The sequence below is a fragment of the Sminthopsis crassicaudata genome, chromosome 3, assembly GCF_048593235.1.
Source record: "Sminthopsis crassicaudata isolate SCR6 chromosome 3, ASM4859323v1, whole genome shotgun sequence".
NCBI lineage: Eukaryota > Metazoa > Chordata > Mammalia > Dasyuromorphia > Dasyuridae > Sminthopsis > Sminthopsis crassicaudata.
Genome location: NC_133619.1, coordinates 117,548,895 through 117,568,452, shown reverse-complemented (window position 1 = coordinate 117,568,452; position 19,558 = coordinate 117,548,895). Strand labels below are relative to the sequence as shown.

Below are 19,558 nucleotides of genomic sequence, written 5' to 3'. Positions count from 1 at the left end.
TGTAATAATTAAAGAAATAAGAAGTAACTTTTGCCTTTGTGAAAGGAATATTATTTTTACATGTGGTATAAAGTATAAAAATAAAAAATAAATATATATAAATATACAAATACAAATAAAATACATAATATAGAAAGAAATATATTATATAAATAAAATAAAAGTATAAAAAGTATGAAAGTATTCAGTTGTACCTGTTGATTTGTTCTTTTAAATATAACTGTGAGATATTAATATCTGAATTATTTGTCAATTCATCTATTTCATTGTTGTAAAAGGAAATGCTAAAATGTTCTGTATATTGTATAACGTAAGTCATTTTATTAGCAGATCTTAGATTATTTCAGCATATTCAAAGTATAAAATGTTTTTAATGGATTATCGGATTAGAAATAAAAATTTTTTTCCCTCAATTTTATTGATACCTTTTCCTTTTGCATCACATTAATTTGTGAATGCCTTCCTTAAGTAGTAAGCCATGCTTTATAACTAAGATTTAAAAAACAAAACCCACAGAAAAGAGTAATTTAGCAAAAAAAAAACAACCAATGCATTGATTATATCTGACAGCATATGCAATATTTCATACTCACCATGTTCCCACATCTGAATTGTGTGTATATGTATGTGACTATGGATGGGAGGGGGGTTGTTTTGATTTTATTCATTTACATTGGGCCAGTTTTAGGGTCATGGCTTACTTGATGGTTCTGGTTGCTTGCATTCTTTGGCAGCTTATGTGCCTTTCCATGCTTCTCTTAATTTTCAATATTCATGTGCTAAAACATGATAAAATGAGAATTCATCAGTCATTCAACAAACATTTAAGTGGCTTCTTTGTGTGAGGTTCTATTTTGCTAGGCACTGTAAAACAATGTCTATTCTCATTGAATTTATATTTAGCAGAAGAGACAACATATAAATATATAAGTATGTACAGAAAAAATGTAAAAAAGAATAAATACAAAGAAGTTAAATACAAGGTATTTTGGGAGGGAAGATGCTAATTGGAAAACAGGAAGTACTTCCTATAAAAAGTGGTGCTTCAAGCTCAAGTGAAGTCTTGAAGAAATAGAAGAAATAGAGGGATATGATAGAGACAGAAGTAAGGAGGGATGCATTTCCATTATTGTTAATGGCTAATGCAAAGGCACAAAGATAAGAGTGTGCTGTCTGAAGAGAAAAGAAAAGGCTGTTTTAGTTGGATATGGAAGCAAGAGTAATATTCACTGGAAATAGAGGTTGGGGCAGTTTATCAAGGGTTTTAACAGCTAGACAATGGCATTTATGTTATCCTATATGGTAATAGGGAACTACTAGAGTTGACTGAATTACAGGAGTGACATTTTATGCTTAAGTCACATTTATGCTTAAGGGAAATCATTTTGACATCTTTATAGAGGATAGACTAGAGTGGGGCAGGGAAAGTGACCAGGAAGCCCTTGCAGTAACCTAGTAGAGAGATGATTAAGACGTATAGGAAAGCAGTGGCTGTGTGAGAAGAGAGAAGGGGTCAGCTGTAATTAATGTACTATACAGCTGAATCATCCCCCCAAAAGCCTTGTCATAAATATTTTGGTATAGATAGGACTTTTTTTCTTTGACCTCTGAGAGAAAGCCTAACATAGTGGGATCTGTGGATCAAAAGGTTTGGATGCTTGAGTAATTTTTTTTATCAATATATTTCAAATGACTTTCTAGAATTCAGAGCTCTAATAGCAGTTTCTTAGTGTGCCTGAATCCCCATAGCCTTTCCACCATTGCCTATTTTATCTATGTTAATTAAGTGTATCTTAGTTGAAGCCTCTGAGTTGGTTTGATTTGCATTTCTCTTTTTTTTTTTTTTGTGATTCGACCTTTCTCTCTACTCACAGTTACCCCCTTAATTCAGGGCCTCATCAACTCTGTCCTAGGTTATTGCCACAAACTCTTGATTGGCCTAAATCTCTCACTACTCCAGTCCATCCTTACACTGACCTAAGTAATTCTTTATGCACAGTTTTCACTCCCCTATCAATTTAATTCCAGTGACTTTCTGTAGCTTCTAAGATAAAATATAAATTCTAAAGTCCTTTATGACCTTACTTCAACTTATTCTTCTGATACCATTAGCCATTAAAACATTCCTTTCTCCCTTTCCTTTATCTGTGATCCAGCCAAACTGGTTTTTGCATCTTTGTATGACAGGAAACTCCATTTCCCATCTCCATGACTTCTGGAATTTTAAATTTATTTCAGGCATTTCTTCCCTACTGTTGCTTATAGAAGAATCCCTGTCTTCTGTTATGCTTGTTCAAAGACCATCTTCTGTTTGAAGTCTTTATGACCCTCCTCCTCCTTCCTTCCTCTCTCCCCTCTCCTTCTTTCTCCTTCCTCTCCCTCCCACCCACTCTTTTCCCTTCCTTCCTTCCTTCCTTCCTTCCTTCCTTCCTTCCTTCCTTCCTTCCTTCCTTCCTTCCTTCCTTCCTTCCTTCCTTCCTTCCTTCCTTCCTTCCTTCCTTCCTTCCTTCCTTCCTTCCTTCCTTCCTTCCTTCCTTCCTTCCTTCCTTCCTTCCTTCCTTCCTTCCTTCCTTCCTTCCTTCCTTCCTTCCTTCCTTCCTTCCTTCCTTCCTTCCTTCCTTCCTTCCTTCCTTCCTTCCTTCCTTCCTTCCTTCCTTCCCTCCTTCCCTCCTTCCCTCCTTCCCTCCCTCCCCTCCCCTTCCCTCTGTCCACATAGTTTATTATATCCTTACCTGTGCATGGCCTTATAAAATTTTTATTTTTTTCCTCATTGAATTCTTCCAATGTGTCTTGGGTTTAATTACCTAGATTTCTTTCTTAAAGACCATGTCTCAAACCCACATCACTCTTGAGTCTTGATTGGCCAACAGTAGGTCCCAGACCAAATCCCAATCAGTCATTGTTGGGTTCTTATTTACTCAGAGTGAATGTAAATAGCATTCCTGTCTGTTTTGACCAGAAATCCTGAGGATCTTTCCTTCCCAGATTTATTAATTCTTTCCTTCTTGTCTTTTCTTGTTTTTTCTTGTCTTTTCTTGTCTTTTCTTGTCTTTTCTTGTCTTTTCTTGTCTTTTCTTGTCTCTTCTCTTCTCTTCTCTTCTCTTCTCTTCTCTTCTCTTCTCTTCTCTTCTCTTCTCTTCTCTTCTCTTCTCTTCTCTTCTCTTCTCTTCTCTTCTCTTCTCTTCTCTTCTCTTCTCTTCTCTTCTCTTCTCTTCTCTTCTCTTCTCTTCTCTTCTCTTCTCTTCTTTCTTTTTTTGACTAAGTGAAAAAGGACCTTCTGTCTCAATTATTATTTAGCCTTAATCACTGAATGGGCACAGCCTGTTGAAGACCTTAGCTTAAAAAGGCCAAGGTCTCCCTTTACATCCAGGACCATCTCCAAACATCCTGATCTATATCTTGACACTGGATCCAGATGGCTCTGGAGGGAAAAGTGAGGCAGGAGTCCTTGCCCAGTCCTCCCTCACTTAAATCCAGTTCACTTGCACATCATGACATCTCCTTCCTGATGTCATGGTGCTCTTTGAGAATGAAGGGCAAACAAGTATCTCCCTTTTCCCCCATATCTACTGTTTAATGAGGAATCAAAGAAATTGTTTTGATTAGAAAAATCCAAATCTACTAAGAGGCAAATATTTACACACACACACACACACACACACACACACACACACACACACTCTTTGATTTATAAGTTTTTCACCATTTTTCACTCTATATACTATGATTGGATTCAATGTGTTGTGAAAATTGGAAAGGGAGAAAGAGATATGGTGAAATATTACATACATAATACCTGTCTGTCTAGGTTAGTCATTTGATGTTTTCAGCAGGGCTCCTGTACTTAGTTTAAAAACAATGATTGATAGGCTCCTTATATCTTGACCACTGCAATCTTGAAACAATTCCTACTTCAATCTCTCATCATGGTTGTGACTCTGAGTGAGTTCAGAAAAGTTATAATAGAGGAACATACATCAGCATCTTACATACATACATAGATAACCAATAAACATATTTGTACATTTATGCATATACCTTATTATATAATTTCTAATATTTAATTATTAGAAGTTATAATGTGTTATATAGGTTAGGAAATAATTGACAAAAATGTTGAGACCTAAAATCAGTTATAGGTCAAAGGAGCTTTTGACTGCTGCTACATTTTATTTAATGGTCTTATGAGTGAGCTCTTTCTCAGTTATTTCAGATGTGTGCCATGGAAGCACATATTTTTTACACACACAGGAAACCTGGCCCAATTCTACGGTATATAGACATTGGCACAGGGTGGGTGCTGCTAAGAACTGGAAGGCGTATCCCCTCCTGAGTGCAATTCCAAAAAGAAAAAAAGTCAACAGTGTCTAATATGCTGGCTTAAGTAGATGCCAAAGAAAATGTGCCTCATGAAATGGAAATTCTGAAGCAATTCGATTAATGCCAAGAAAGATTAAACAAAAAGGCTGTCTCTAAGATACATCAAAGATGGAGCAAATAGTCTACAATAGTTAGGATGTGCCAATATTGCAATATTTAATTGCATTCAATGAAGTCAGTGTTTCTGGAGAATTTTCTGCTTTTTATGAATCACATAGAATTTAATTTTGATTTAAATTATTTCAGTGTTTAAGAGACTGAATCAAAGTTATAGATGTGGTTTGTCAAAATTAAAGTATTTATCAGTCTGTTACTAGCAATTAATATTAATACTAACTAAATCATACATTTTTGTCAACTTCCTTCAAGGCAAAAAGAAGCATTTGCCATGAAAAGTAGGAACCATTTAAAAATTTCTTCATTTTTTGACAGTCCTATAAGTCATTTAATTCTCCAGCTGGTATTATTTGAGAAGTTTCTAACTCTGTTTCATGTTCTTCGTTCAACCATCAGCTGTTCCTGCCATTTTTAATTTCTTCTTTGTCTGTCTGTCTGTCTCTATCTCTCTGTATATGTGTATATATCTCCCTTCCTTTCTGGTTTCTAGCCACCAACAAGATTATACTTTGACCATCTTAATTCTGAACTGCGCTAGCAACCTTCTTTATAATTGGTTCCCTGGACTCTAGTTTGGGAGAGGATATGTTTTGTTGTTGACTTTTTTCTCAGATATTTTTCATTTTGGTACCCTCCTATTGAAAAACCTACCACTTCTCCTTATTATATATATCAGGTGTAGGTAAATCTTAGATTGGTCCTCAGAGACTTTCATCCATTCACTGCCTTTTCTTCCTTTCAGTAATTTGAATGTATTATAGTATTATATGGTTAATTTTTAGTATAGAAGTTAGCAAGTGGGGCTTATTTGCAGTAGCATTGTTTCTAAGAATGAGAACTCTAAGAAATTGCTGGGGGTGGGGAATTGGGAACACTTGTTAGAATTGATCATATGAGAGAGTTACCAAAACATCAGGCATTGTGATAAACATGGGGGGATGCAAATGCAAAGAATGAAACATAAGACTTACTCTCAAGTTCTAATGAAACCATGTCATCCACGTGATTTATTCATTTGTCATTCTCTTTTGTATATATTTTTCTTTCTTCTTGAATCATTCTTGAGAAACTACTCCTAAGTGGTCAGTCATTTGTTCATTCAGCAAATATTTATTGAAATATTTTATGTGCTTATTAGTACATTGCTAAGAATGACTATATCCTCTGAGAGGGCTGTTGTTTATCTCCTTAAGGAAAGAGAGTCTTCCACTGGGTCATGTGCTTCTTGAAGGCAAGGAGCTTTATTTTTAAATTTTGATTTGTATCCCTAGGACTCTGAACATTATCTGTCACATAATAAGCACTGCTTGTTGACTTTCAGACAGATTACAGTCCAGGTTAGCTTCTATTTCATTTGTTTGACAAAAGCAACCTTCTGTCTTTCTTGAAAGCCTTTAGATTACTCTATTCCATGCAGGAGTATCCTAAACTTACATGAGATTTTGTGTTAAAGCATATTGCCTGATTATCTAAACTCGTGAACTTAGATAGGTCCTAGATATACATGATTTTTTAGTATATACCTTTATTACCTATAATGAGATGTGAGTTCTCCTGAACACATTAGTTCTGATTCAACTAAATGTGGACCTATCTAAGTATTGTATAGGTACATTATTATACAGTATAGAGATTTATTGTTGTGAATGCTATTTTCTCATCATTTGCTTTATATATTTTTGGTTTTTTTTGGCAGGATTGATGTGACTTTAGAAACAAATGGATGAATGAATATCTACATGAAGAGAAAAACAATAAAGGTTAGTTTATAAGATCTATCAAAAGTCCTAAAATATTGAGTGATAAGTGTATTCTGTGGTTCTCATTGGAACAAATTACATCATTCAAAACAAATCAGAATTTTATTCCTTACTATTGGCCAACTCTTTTTGAATAAAGCTTAGCAATTTAAATAAAGACTAACTCATTTTTCTTTATGAATTTGCCTGTCTGAATATTGAATCAAAGGTCAATAAGAATCAATCCATGAAATACAATTTTCATTTTAACTGCTTAAATATAATTCTTGGTAAAGGCAAAAAAATCTTTCTGGGAAAATCAGTCAGCCATTATACTATAGAAGTCAGCAATTGGTGCCTATTTGCAGTAGCATTGTTTCTAAGAAGGAGAACTCCAATAAATCTTTGGGGGTGGGGAATTGGGAACACTTGTTACAACTGATCATTGGGAAAAAAGGCAGACTGTGTTTAATATACTGCAAGCTTTACTAGCATGGTTCCAATATCAGCACCATATGGTGCGTGATTGCTGTCAAATGCTATCTTCTTACACCTGTAGTCAGTAGTCCTAAGAGATCGGAGATTATTCTGAAATGCTTCTTTTATAAAAGCATAAGTACTAACTGAAACAAACTAAAAAAATTAGTGTGAATTTCCAACAGTGTGAGCAAAATTCTAGGCATCTCTTCCTTGTTATTGTTGTCGAATTCATCTGAGCTTATACAACATTAAAGGCAGTAGTTTAGTTTTTCTGTATATTGTTAAAGGACACCATGTTCAAAAATCAGAAATTTGATAAAATGCTTTTTACATTGGTAATGATCTGAATTCCACTGCCTTAGTGCTTCTCATCTGAGTATCTAGGATTTCTTCTCCTGTTACGTTTTCCTGCCCCCCTTTACCCTTCTCAAGCAAATTACCCTGTATTCCTTTCATTCAATATCATTATCCCTCAAACCTTTGCCCAGTTTATATCTTATGCCTGGAATTCCTCTACATCACAAAGCCCTGCTCTTTACTATATTTAAGTATATGCAAAATTTTTATTTTGTTCCTGAAGCTTTCCTTTACTAATGACAAATACTGGAAAGTCTCCTTGAATCCAAATTTTATACATTCATTTTATACAGGATTTTAATATACATTTTCTTAAATGTTTTAATGATATGTTAATTTGTCACGTGGTCATATATTTGTCTGCATCAGTATTTTGTTTTTGAAGTTATATGTTTCTGGATCTGACTTCCTTGATCATGTAACAGTGATGGGAAAATAAAAGCAGAGAACATTCATGTCACTGCTATTTTGTGGGAATATAGTTTTGGATATTTTTTTATAGATTACAATGAATAAATTACTTAAAAGGCTGCCTCATCACTTTAAATTAATTACTTTAATAAATCTTCCTTTTCATGGAAGGAGCAAGGAAAATTCTCCTTAATACTTATATCCTTCAGTGGCATTATTTCTCTGCTTTTTGCTGATCTTTTTTCCATACTGGGTATTCTACAAATTCAGTGATATAAAGATAGCTAATACATTAATTGCTGTTGATTTTTATTTTAAACTTAGGTAAAATTTTATTCGTAGAATTAGTTTAGTATTGTGACTGGCACATAATTGTTACTTCATATATGTTTATTGACTCTAAATGTTGTTGATTAGAATATTATTTGTCTTTAAGAGTTGGAATAGACTTTTACCTAATACTATGAAAATCCCTATCTTCATTTATTTGGGTTCTAAATAGGGAAGCATTTTTAGGAACTGAATAATACTAGTCAATTTCAACTAAACCCACAAATTAAATGCTTAAATGAGCATTGTACCACGGAGATAGTAAAAAGCTAGAATTAGAATTCATATTTTGTAGCATTACAATTTCCTCCTCCAAGGTTTGGAATTGATGCTTATATGGCTACATCAAGATCACAGTACATGAACTTGCTAATGTTCCTTGATGATAAGAGAATTCTTGGATTGATTATATTTGGATCAGGTGCAGTTAATTTTGGGATTCATTCACATTTGAGGAGAAAACTGCAAGACTTAGTTTTCAAGCCTGTTTACAACATACAGAAGATATTTAAAGTATTTCCACAAAGTTTGGGAAAAGTGGAAGACCTGAAATTGTCAGTAAAAGAAGTTGGCGTTTTCACCTTCTCCATCAATGAAGGGGGCTGAGAATATCACTTGTACATTTTTTATAAGTACTCATTAATCGAGGAGTCTAATAAGGCTTTGCTATGGATCCACATAACACTCTACTGTGCCTTTCCACATAGGCATTGATGCTTTAGCATCATTCTGGGGATTTATAAAATTTCTGTTATAGCTGTTGAGAAAACCTCATATTCAGCTGCCTTTCCCCTGCCCCCAATTCATCACTTCACTGTACCTCGATGGAGCCTTAAAATGTTTCCATTAAACTGCATACTTCATCCAGCTTTAATGCATTTAACCTTCATCCTTTTCCATCTGCCATTATGAAATAACAAATAAATTCTAAGAAAATTTCAGTCTTCCTGTTTGCCTTCTCCCAGCCATCAGCATAAAACCTGGTCTATACCACTCTTCAAAAGTAGCTTTGCCATGGCTTTCATAGCCTAAATGGTTTCTTGTTTATGGGTCTGGCTGTTGGCTTCGATCCATTTACTTTCCAACTATTTCAGTGTTTACCCAGTTGCTCCTGTTCCTCAGCAGCTGGTTTAGGGCAGCTATCCAAGACATACATATGCATATACATTAGTACTATGTATCCGAGTCCCTCCTGAAAGTCTCACTTGATGATTACTACTGATGAGCTGCAGCTTGAGCCAGGTAGATTTACAGTTAGGTAATTTTCCCTGTTGGATTTGAAAACCAAGAAGACAATAACTATTCTTTCTAAGAAAGTTGTGCTAGTGTTTTTGTTTTTATTTTTACTTTTTAAAAAATCAGGTTTCCTTTTCTTCTGATAGATAATTTACTTGCTTTAGACATTTTCTCTTTAATGATGATGTTTCCATCCCTAGAATGAATAGCATAAGTGTTAAAGCACCAGTTCAGGGATAACTTTTGATTGAACAAATTAGCCATAGTCCATCATGATGACATAGATTATGTAAATGAAATGAATGGACAGAATAGTTCTGCTGCCTTAAGTGTTTGTGTCAGTTAGCATGTATGTAACCTATTTAGTGAAATATCATTCTACTTCATTTTATATTTGTGTCAAGTCACATAACCTTTGAATGTCTCACTTTTCTCCTTTGGCAAATAAGAAAAAGAACATTCTGCTCTGGCAAACAGGGATTTGGGGGTGGTTTAAGTCATTACTGACTACATTTATAGGATACACCATTTAGTATAGTATTTTAGGCTGTACTAACTGTGGGTGGCAAGGGTAGCTAATTTCATCTGAGGGAAATTATCCTAGAGTATGGGTTGGCAGGATTTTAAAAGTGATGTGCCAAAATTGTGATTTCCTCCTTCCTTATGAGATGTGGTGGGTGGGGTGTAAAGCATTGAAAAGGAAATGTATCCTAGCCTCTGATATCATAAGAACAAGGAACTGAGGTACTATACATTGTCTTGAGTAGGGAAGGGAGAAGGAGCGTTCTTTAGTCTGTCACTGTTGAATAGGGAGGAGTGTAGTAGTGACCACACTTAAAACTCCTCATGATAATTAGGCTTAGGAATAGTAAATAGTTAGCCCTGACTGAAGACAATAAAATGTATCTTATTTAAAGGAAACAGGAGTAAAGCTTTTATGACAGAGTGACAAGGCTGCATAGCAAAATTGCCTTTTGAAATTAAGGGCATGAATAATCACAACATTTTGACCAGAATCTGTTGAAACTTATTTGTAGTTGAGAAGAGGCTGTACATTTTTTTTTTCACTAGTTGTTTATAGTTATTCTTCAGCTAAGCTTTTATTTATATGATTTTCATTCATTTCATTCAGGCACTGTATTGATGTAGCATAAATAATTGCTACAGGTGAAAATTATCAAGCACCATCATAAAATACTGTAAATATACTCTAAATATAATATTAAATAATTCTGATTAAAGGAAAAAATGTAACAGGGACAAAATCAATAATTGATCATTAAAATCATTTGCTAAGGTGTTAGTAATGTCCTGGTAAGTTTTATTTAATGTAGAACTATAAAATCCCTGTTTTTTAAAAAATCTTTCTTTTTGGTAGGTGCCATTGCTAACTGAGAATTATTTTTAATGCTAATAATTTCCTATTGCTCTCTAAAGAGAATTTTGTGCTAATGAAAACATGAATAATTATTGACACAATTAAGTACCCAATTTCTCAATCTCACACATTATTCAACACTTCTTTGCTATGTCTTTAAGTCTTGCAGAAGTCTAATAAATATTTCTTATGTAAATGTCACTTGATTATTAATGTCCAACACTGTTTCAACTAAATGTATCTTATTTATAACAAGATAGGTTTTTTTCCATGTGAAAATAAACTCATTCTTAAGTGATTTTTTAAAAAATTATTCACAACTCAGTGAAGGCATTAAAATGAAGAGTGATTAAAGGGGTACAGGTTTAAAGAGAGTTTTAACTTTCCCTCCTTTTTTTTATTTCCTCTAAAATTTGCTGTAGTACATGTGAGATTTAATCTAGTTAATATTAAGGGGCAATTCAAAAGGAGAATTAAGTTAGTTATAGTGAATTGAGAAAAGTAACTCTGACAAATGAGTAATTATAATTATTTATGACATTTAAAATTTAGGTTGTTAAGAAAATTATTCCCTTTTTGAATTAATATACAATTTCAATTTCTACTTTTTACTTCTATAGGAGGAGCATAAGAGAAGAGACAAGAATTTAAATTGAATAAAATAGAAATAGTATTGATTTTGATGAAGAAGATCAAAGATTGAATCTAATGGAGGAATTTTGGGCATTTGGAGGATAAATTGAGTAGAAAAATGTGAATTGTAAATTCATTCAGTCTGGAGGAAGACAAAGATGGTTAAAAATAAAAATGCCAAAAGAAGAACATATAGAGAAGAAAAAGATAGCTTTCATAATGGATAGAATGATGGATTTAGAGTCAGGAAGTAACAGATACCAATCCCTCCAATGACATTTAGTACATTTGTGACTTTAAGCAAAAAAAATTAAACTTTTTTAGCCTCAGTTCTCTCAAATGTAAAATTTGAGTGCTAGATTAGGTGTTTTCTAAGGTCTTTTCCAGTCCTAAATTTATGATCTTTTGATCCTAAAGTACTTGGCCAGGCAAGTTAAATAATAAATGGTAAGTAAAACAAGTTAATAAAGTAAAACAAATGGGTAAATCAAATAAAAAGTTAAGAAGAAAAGGAAGTAGAATATGACTGTAAAGTTATTGCTGAAATACAGAATGGAACTTGACTATGACTGTTAGGTTGTTATGAGGTGACAAAAGGCTTCACTAAGTATTTACACAATGATGAGTAAATACCCACAGATATTTAAAATATAAGATATACCCACAGATATTTAAAAATTAGACTAACAATTTCAATCAGGTTAAAGAATAATGTTTGTATATCTGTCACAGCCAAATAACAAGCAAGTAACACAGGCATCTATTTTTCAAGTCTTGGCTGTTTTCTTTTTGAGAATAGAAAATGAAGGGCTTGAAGAATGTCTGTCCAAGCTTCAGGTTTTCAGGGACAGTTAAATTTTTAAAAATGGAATTGTGATGGTGTGCATCTAATAGGTCCTAATAAGAATTTATTGCCTGAGTATCTTGCAGATTTAATCAAAAGAACTTCAGGCTACACAAGTTGGGGGAAGAAGAAAAGTGGCTGTAGATCTCCACTTAATCCAGTACCATAGAGTATAGTAACAATTAAGAAAGGAAGACTTGTAAATGAAATGCCTAGAATGTTGGATGAGATAAAATTTAAGAAAAGAGCCATTTGTAAAATCTATAGCTTTAAACCTCTATATATGAATGCCATAAGTTTAACATATAAGCAAGAGTACCTAAAAGTCTCACTTATTGCACATTAGCTAGTTTGACTCAAGGACTATCATTGAAATTAATAGGATGAAACTTTTGATTGGATCAGGAGCTGTGGGTGGAAATACATCATCCAAAACCAAATTTTAAAAAAAATAGGTGAAAGGAAGGAGGAGCAGAGCATTAAGGAAGTGAACTAAAAACTAATAGGGTGGATAGTATTCATTTGAAGATACATGGAAGGAGAAACAGAAGCAATTTTGTTACTACTGTTTCTCTCCAGACTTCTAGGGTAGAAAGAAGAAATAAATAAGAAATCAGGAAGCAGATGAACCTAGAAATGAGGTATGATGCTTCCCTATCACCATACTGATGGGAAGCACCAGTTATGTAGACATATATTAGAACTCCAATTTGGCGAAACCAGAACAATAATTTGCTAAATTGTCTGACTATTAATTTTCACTACTCAAAAGGACCAAAAAGATGTGTGGGGGGATTTTTCCTAATTTCACTATTCAAAAGGATCAAAAAGATGTGTGGGGGGATTTTTCCTTCTACTCAGATTCTCGGAAATTTTTTGAAGGGGTGAAAATAATACTTTTTGGGAAGCCAGGGGCAACAGTGGAATTGGGGGAGGAAGTCGGAGATTTTCCCTCTGGGAGTCATTGATACAGAAGAAGAAAGCTGGGTATAGTTTGATATGTACTCTATATTTTAGAAAAGTAGCTTTCAGTGTTCAGAGAAATGATACGTAGGACCCTATGGACTAAACTTCTTCAAGTTAGCTGAGGAGGGATGGAAAATTTCCAGAGATAAAACATTTTCTTCTGGGATTGCTGTAGCTACATCCCAGAATTTGTAGTATATATTGTCTTATCATTTAATTCTATTTCAAATAGTTATTTTTAAGTGTGTATTTTTAAATTTTGTTTGCTGTATTAATTACTACTTTTATTGAATTATGGTTTGCAAAAGACATTTAACATTTTTGCCTTTTAAAAAATTTCATTTATATTTTATCTGTACCCCAGTATAGGATCGGTTTTTTAAGATAGTTGAAAAATGTATTTTCTTTAATTTTTCTATTCTGAAAACACCATAAGTGTTTCAGGTCTATATTTTATTTTTATTTCTCTTTTTTTATATTCATCAAACTCTGAGAAAATATCTCTAAAATATTTTATAATTATTGTTTAACTATTTTTGCAATATAGATAACTTTTCCTTTCTGAATTTAGATGCTGTGCTAGTTGATATATCCCTTTAAGTGTTGATGTTTGTTCATTCCTATGGTTCTATAGTTATCTTATTTCTTGATATTGTGAATATATATTTGCGTTTTTTCTCATTGCATAATTCCAAAAAATTTTTTAAAAATTCACTTGATGCAAAGTAAATGTTGTTTCAGTCTCTAATTTTCATTGTATATATGACTATTTAAAAATCTATTTCTGTGTATAGCAGATGTTTGGGTTTTGGTTTTTTATCTTTTTTTTAAACTATATTTTATTGAATTGCTTAATACATTCACACTTAAAGTTATGATTTTTATACATGTGTTCTTCATTGATTTCTCTTCTGATTTTTTTCCCTTTCTACCGTTTAGAGGAATACTTTTGTGATTATTTTGCTTATTTTTTCATATTAATCTAGTCCTACAAATTTTCTGCCTAATTTCTTACTCTATTTCAAGTTCTTTGAATTACTTAAATTGTTTGTTTCTTTTATTTAGTTACCTATTTTTCTCCCTTTTATTTTTTCTTTTCTCATTATGTAAATTAGTAGTTCAGTCTTCCCTTCCCTCTTCCCCTACACATCCCTTATTTTTAATAATGTTAATTTGTTGAATCCTTTTCTATGACTTTTTGCTTCCTTGAATTTATTTTTTTCTTCACTTAAGCCTTTCCTGAATTTTATTTTCTGATTTATGGGACATACTCCTACTTGGGTCTTCTTTATGCTCTGTGTGTGTGTCTTTGAGATAAAGCTTCTGAAGTACTAAATATAAAGTCTTTCTTTTCTCCGGGTTCTATATGTCACTTGTCTCTTTTCCTAGAACAGGTAGGCACAGAAAAGGTAGATTCCCATTATACAAATTCACTTCAGATTACACGCACTCCAAAGTCTATCAGATGCACCCTTTCTTTTCCATGAAAATAGTTTCCAATAGTAGTTCCTGATGAAACTCCTTTAGCCTTCTGGTTCTAGTCCTTTCTTCTTTTCTTCTTCCATTTTATGATATTTCAAGAATGAAAGTCTTTAGATAGAAAGCTGAACAATTCTACTGAGGTGGAAGGAGTCTGAAGGGATCAATGTATGTTCAGGGATTCCATCCAAGGAACTTAAGATTTTAGAAAAGTGTGCAGAAGATAAGAAATTGAAACAGAAAAGAATTTGATGTAAGATGATGATGTGGTCCTATTAAAATAATGTTAATGGTGCTTATCTTCATAATGAAAAAAAGACTACTTAAGAAAGCCCCCCCCAAAAAAAACACAAGAATTTTTTAAAGATTAAAAAAAAAAAAGCTATACTGGGAAGAAAAGGAAGATCAAAGTATAAGATTATGACTTGAGATGTATAAGGTGATGATAACCAGCAATGGAGAGAAGTCAGAGCTGCTTGATTTTTATTTGCTTCTGTAAGAGCATATCAAAGCTGTCCTTGATGAATTTGTCACCTATCTCAGATGTGTTGCTTCCTAGGGTACTAACAGAATTGGTAGATATAATTCTTGAGTTCATTGATGATATCTGAAAGATCATGAAAAATGGACTTATGTTCTGATTTTCAAAAACAGAGAAGGGCACATGTCCTGATTTTCAAAAAGGAGAAAAAATAAAACTGGCAAATTGTAGACCAATGAGCTTGACTTCTCTTCTGGGGAAAATTCTACCATGGATCATTAAAGAAATGGTTAGGGACCATCGAGAAAGGGAAACAGTGTTTGCAGAGCCAGAATTCAAAAAGATCTTAAAACTGAAAGCTTTGGGGTTTATTCCAAACCAGATGACATTCAGTAGGGTTTAAAAAAATTAGTTTCACAAGTGCCGTGTATAGAGATATTGTCAAATAGTAGTTTGTCTGAAAAAATGTTTTATTTTGCACTACAAAGCTTAGTGGAAGAATTCTAGTGTGATGAGGCAGCCAAAAAGCTAATGTAATTTTAGGATACATTAACAAAGCTTCTCTGAATATGAAGGTGATAGAACTATACTCTGCCCTGTCAGTCATTATGTGTAATATTGTTAGTTTTGAGGGCCATTGTTGAGAGAGGACTGTGATGAACTAAGATTCAGCTTAGGGGCACAAGATAACTGTTTTCAGGCAGTGGGAAAGGAATGATACTTGCTCCATTTAGCTCTAGAGAGAAGGACACATAGCAGTGGGTAGAAATTCCAAAAAGGGACAAATTGAAGCTTGAAGTAAAGAAGCTTACTCAATTACTACTTCTATTTAAGTAGGATTTATTGGTACTTCTCCCCAGAATCTACATAGATTATAACCCTTCCTTATTTACTTATATATTTCTCTATGTGTTGAAAACCTGTCAGCTTCTTAACACATTTCATCTAGGTGGTTCAGTGAATTGAGTTTTGTATCTAGTTAGGAAGACCAGAATTTAAATCCATCCTTTAGGTACTTCTTAATTTTGTGATCTTGGCAAATCATTTTTATCTCTATGTGCCTCAGTTTTCCCAACTGTAAAATTTAGATAATGACACCTACTTCTTAGAGTTGTAAATATCGAATGAAATATTTGTTAAAGCACTCTGCTTTATAAATGTGCTATATAAGTGCTCTGTGTGTGTAGTCCAAGTACTATATAAATTTTAGCTATTTCTGCTTAGTTAGAGTGTTCTAGGCAAAATATGGTGATAAATTGAGGGTTTCATCAGGTTGATAAATATTAGTAAGAAAGATGCAAAATTGTATTTAGTTATTTGTTTCTTTTTGTTTCCTATGTAGTCTATTTTATTAAAAAATGAGATTGTGCCTCCAAGATTTCTTCTAGGTCAGAGAAGATATGATTCTTTGAAGATAAATGCCAAGTTTTTGACAATGGTCAGATGATTTTCAGGTAAAATTAATTCCCTGTAGTTTGGACAACAAACCTACTTTTGCTAGGTAATGCACTCAGATTGCAGGGTCAGTTCTTTGAATTATGAATAAACACCCTGAAGATTAAGATGGCAAATTCAAAGTTATAAAATTATACTAATTGTAACATAAAATATGTACTTTCAAAGTGTCTTTTCTCTTTGCATCGACACCCACAATATAAATTCAGTATAAAATAGAGAGGGGCAAGGGCACAAGAACATCAGGCTCTTATTGACATCTCTGAAAAATTCTCAACTCTGTAGTTGGTGGCAAAGTTAATTAGAATATACTTCTTCCACCATTTCTTCCTCCCTTTGTCCCAGTCAAATGCAACAGTTATTGAAAAGTGACATATAAAGTGAAAGTTACTGGATTGAGATGTTCTAATAAAGACTGCATGAGTGAAAGTGTCTGAGTATTTTGGTTCCTGTGTTTAGAGTCCCTGAGATAAGAAAAATAGTAGGAGAGAGACAGGAGAAGGTCAATGAAAAATGTGAAGGGAAATTTACAAATTAATTTTTAAAGTGTTTATATTCAGGATTTCTTTCAAGTTATTTATACATTATGATTAAAGTACTTACCCTTATTCCCAGTGGATGAAATGCCAGTCAATTATTACAGTAATCAAGCAGTACTTCTTACAAAGTTTAAGGAGACCACAAGATGCCCAAAGGAGTCATTACTCACTATCTTGCTGTTAAGGAAGTTCCTTGCTATCTAAGCTTAATGTAGATAATTCAGTGGAGAGGTCAGAAAGAGGCAAGATGTTTAGTTGGGAATAATATAGTCAGTGTTGACTCATCTTCTCCGGTGCCTACAAATGTTGTTGCTTTTTAAAGCTTACTTAATCATTTGTTGATCCTGCTGTGGACAAGATACCTTGAAATTAATGCTTATTCATGGAAGAACTTAAGTAGAGTGAAAAATATCATAGAAATGCTTTGAGCAAATAATTGCCAAGCTCTTAGATCATTATTTCCATACCTGTGGAACTGATTAATTTCCTTAAAGCTCCACCAGTCTTTGATGGCAGCTGTGATTATATTTTCTAGGGGGAAAAATGTGCACATATATATTATTAAATCATGTGGAGAGAGTATTTTTTCCTTGTTATTTCTTCCAAGATGTGGCAGATGGTGATAGTACTAGTTAGGTAGAAAAAAAGATTATGTGAAGGAGATAAATACACAAGAAACTTTGGTAATTTACTCTAAATATGAGACTGGTTTTGGTGAAGAAAATAATTTATTGAATACAGAAGATCTCATAGAATCACTCAGCCTTTTAAAAAAATCTCCCATTATAAATATTTGGGTATAATTTGAATAAAAATAAAAACTCAGGAATTAAAAACAGGTAGAATACAATTGGAAAAAGCAAATTCATCCGATTTTGTTTAAGATTATTTTATGACATTTTACTTTATGTTATCACATAACATACTGAGAACATGGCTATTTAGTCCAGTCTTCTATTTTTTCCCTATGAAATACAGGTGCTGGGCTTTCTAATTCCTATTAGTTGTTTTTATTGGTATCAGGAGCATCACAACTCAGTAAATTTGCTTTCTGATTTTTTAAGTAGCAAATTCCTCGCTTACGTATGTGGATAGACAAAGAATTTCACACACATATATGCATACATGTGTACATAGTATATGTATATATAATATGATAAAATAAATCCATTAATAATTTAAAAATAGGAAAGAAAGATGAAACTAGATGATCCACAATGTCCCTGTTAGCTATTAACTTCAGTATTTCTATGTAAGGAAAAAAATCTGGAAACAGAATTATCTAGTATTCTAGATACATTGATTTTATAAGAATAAGCATAGCAATACCACATTCAAAATTTTGAATGTTGAATTTTTTTTTGTTATTTCCAGTTTCCAAAGACATTATGGTTTTCTAAATTATTCTTTTCCTATGATGTCTTGACAAAGATATTAGAATGGTTTGTCATTTTCTTCTCTAGGTCATTTTACAAGTGAGAAAACTGAGTCAAATTGGGTCAAATGACTTGCCCAGAGTCAAACAGCTAGTAAGTGTCTCAGGTCTTCCCGGCTCCAGACAAGATGCTGTATACACTGCATCACCTAGCTTTCCTGTGTGAATATGGGCAGATCACTTTTAAAGTGGTCCTCAAACTTTTTAAATAGGGGGCCAGTTCACTGTCCCTCAGACTGTGGGAGGGCCAGCCTATAGTAAAAACAAAAACTTACTGTCTCCACCCCTCAGTCCATTTGCCATAAGCCAGTGGGCAGCATAAACGTCCTCAGTGGGCCGTGGTTTGAGAACCCCTGTATCTTTACATTCTCCAGTTTCTTCATTTATAAAATGAGGACTTTGGACTCTAATGATTTTTAAGGTCATTCTGGGGACTTTAGCCTGTGGTCTATTTAGACTCATTGTTCAAAGTCCTCTTTTTTTTTTTTTCCCCCCATTGAATCTCCCTTATACTAACAAAACCTACATATACAATCCCTTATAAAATGCATTTAATAAAATAGAATGCAACATAAAATATAAGAAATCACTAGCCTTTGCTTCTGTTAAATAATAAATTATTTCCCTAATGTAGCATGAGGAGAATGTCAGATATGAAAATCTTCTAGGATTCCTAGCCACAGCTCTGGGGAATGATGGACTTCTCATTACTTGTTGTAGATAAACATGAAAACATCAACTGTTCCATTTACCTTGCTTACTAATGTTACTTTCTCATAGACTTTTATAAACCCTCTCCCTTTTTTTCTTCAGTTTCCTGCCTTTATGTTGCTCTTTTCAAGACTTTCTCCAGCCATTTGGACTTTACCTGTAATTTTACTGGTAATGCAGTTCAAAAGAGAAATTGATATCAGTGCAATAGATACCTAGATATCATGGTCTCTTACAACAGTGTTTTATTGTAAAAGCACATTCCATAAACATTCAGGTTAGAATAAAAGTCTGAAATATCTAGAATATAAAAAAATAAAATAAAACTAGTCTTTCACTATAGAAACTTTTAAAAAAATATATATATTTCTTCTAGTTCATAAGATAAAGTCTCTTTTTAGGAGGGAAGTAGAATGATCTGACATTATAAAATGTAATATCTAAAAAGAGGAAAAGATGAGAAATAGAGTAAGAAGATGAACTCATAAATTAGTTAACAAAATCCATATTTTTGAATTTGCATATCATGATTTTAGAAGTGATTCACCTTATTTCTGGACTTTGATTTTATCTTAATATTATCAGAA

At 33.1% G+C, this 19,558-nt stretch overlaps 1 protein-coding gene across 11 annotated transcripts in view; it reads left to right on the top strand.

Annotated features, from left to right (window-relative positions):
• KLF12 (KLF transcription factor 12) overlaps positions 1–19,558 on the top strand; it is a 536,656-nt gene that overhangs the window by 168,442 nt on the left and 348,656 nt on the right. For all 11 annotated transcript variants that reach the window (XM_074299257.1, XM_074299253.1, XM_074299256.1 and 8 more), the window contains one exon: positions 6,194–6,257. In XM_074299257.1, the coding sequence (XP_074155358.1) occupies positions 6,225–6,257 (33 nt within the window). In that variant the 5' untranslated portion in view covers positions 6,194–6,224. The remainder of the gene's footprint in view (positions 1–6,193; positions 6,258–19,558) is intronic.